The following is a 1,728-nucleotide window of genomic DNA, read 5'->3' as shown; positions in this document are numbered from 1 at the left end:
GGGGGGGGATCAATATGAATGTGACCATGAATGAAGGAATGGAGAATACATCCCAGATAGACTGGCACGAGCTTGAACCCAAATACCCCGTCAAGGTCTTCCTGACAATCCTGTACAGCCTCATCCTGGTGACGGGTATTGTGGGTAATTCCGTCACCATCAGAGTGACACAGGTGTTGAAGCGTAATGGCTACCTGCAGAAGAACGTCACCGACCACATGGTCAGCCTGGCGTGCTCGGACCTGCTGGTCCTGCTGATCGGCATGCCGGTGGAGCTCTACAGCGCGATCTGGTTCCCCTTCACGTCCGAACAAGGAAACGCGTCCTGCAAGATCTACAACTTCCTGTTCGAGGCCTGCAGCTACGCCACGATCCTCAACGTAGCCACGCTTAGCTTCGAGCGCTACGTCGCCATCTGTCACCCCTTTCGCTTCAAGGCCTTTGCTGTGAGACGCACCTCCGTCCTCATCGCCTCCGCGTGGCTGGCGTCCGTGCTCGTGGCCCTGCCGCTGCTGGTCGCCACAGGGACCGAGGGACACGTCCTGTCCCTGGAGAGAAAACCCGTCCAGAACCTGACCTTCTGCACCAATCTGCGCGAGCACTGGGTTATGTACAAGGTCAGCATCTTCGTGGCCTTCATCGTCTACATGATCGTGCTGATCGGGGTGGCCTTCATGTGCCGGGCCATGGTCCTGGTCCTGAGGAAGTCTCTGGGGTTCGTGGAGGGCCGAGGCGTCAGCGAGGCGCGGGAAAATTCAAAGGCCAAGACCGCCAGGAAGCAGACCATCATTTTTCTGGGTGAGTAGATACAAATATAATTTGTATATGACGCTCCTGTAGTGATGTTAGATGTGTTATCCTCCATGTTATGTATTATTTAGACATAATTACAGATCAGGGGTGGGGGGAAAGGTCGATTCAGCGTAGTATCACGATATTTTTAGTGGAAATACTGTATCGATACACTGAGTATCGGCGCCGAGTATCGATTTTTATTTATTATTCAATTCAGTTCAATTTTATTTATAGTATCAATTCATAAAAAGAGTTATCTGGAGACACTTTACAGATAGAGCAGGTCTAGACCAGATAGAGCAGGTCTAGACCAGATAGAGGAGGTCTAGACCACACTCCAGAATTTACAAGGACCCAACAGGTCTAGTAGTTTCCTCCAGAGCAAGCAACAGATGAATATACATATTATATTCAGTCTGTGTAATGGTCAGTTTGTCCCGTTCTGCAGCAATGACATTGAAGTGAGATGAAAAAACTGAGAAATGTTTCTTTTTAGATGAAACAGATGTTGATGAGTTTCCTTCTGGGGACGTCGTTTGAAATTAGGGAAAAATTTGAAGTTGGAAAAAAGGTTATAAATTGCAATATCTCGCAGAATATTGCAATATGTTTAAAATCATGATAATATCGTATTGTGATGACATGGTATCGGGGGGCGTCTAGACCCTTATTCCAGATGAACTTTGGTTTTAGTTTAGATTTGTTTATCTTTCTTTAATATCATAAAGGTTGTAACTCACTTCCGAGTTTTTATTGCATTCCTTTTCTTTACTCTTCATCTTTTGATTTTGTTCTTTTCCTCTCGTCTTCTTTGTAAGATTCTTCAAACAAATCCCTGTCATTGCCTTAACAGTGATTGTTACCAGGTGTTATTTTTGGGCCGCCGTGTGTGTGTGTGTGTGTGTGTGTGTGTGTGTGTGTGTGTGTGTGTGT

The 1,728-nt window shown here is 46.4% G+C and overlaps 1 protein-coding gene across 1 annotated transcript in view; it reads left to right on the top strand.

The window, feature by feature from the left end:
* gpr39 (G protein-coupled receptor 39) overlaps positions 1-1,728 on the top strand; it is an 18,926-nt gene continuing 17,198 nt past the window's right edge. Inside the window, exon 1 of the mRNA XM_034884935.1 lies at positions 1-798. Coding sequence (XP_034740826.1) covers positions 15-798 — 784 coding nt within the window. The 5' untranslated portion in view covers positions 1-14. The remainder of the gene's footprint in view (positions 799-1,728) is intronic.

This window comes from Etheostoma cragini, chromosome 11 (assembly GCF_013103735.1).
Source record: "Etheostoma cragini isolate CJK2018 chromosome 11, CSU_Ecrag_1.0, whole genome shotgun sequence".
NCBI classification, from domain to species: domain Eukaryota; kingdom Metazoa; phylum Chordata; class Actinopteri; order Perciformes; family Percidae; genus Etheostoma; species Etheostoma cragini.
The sequence above is the reverse complement of the archived record's forward strand: the minus strand, read 5'-3'. Positions and strand labels throughout refer to the sequence as shown.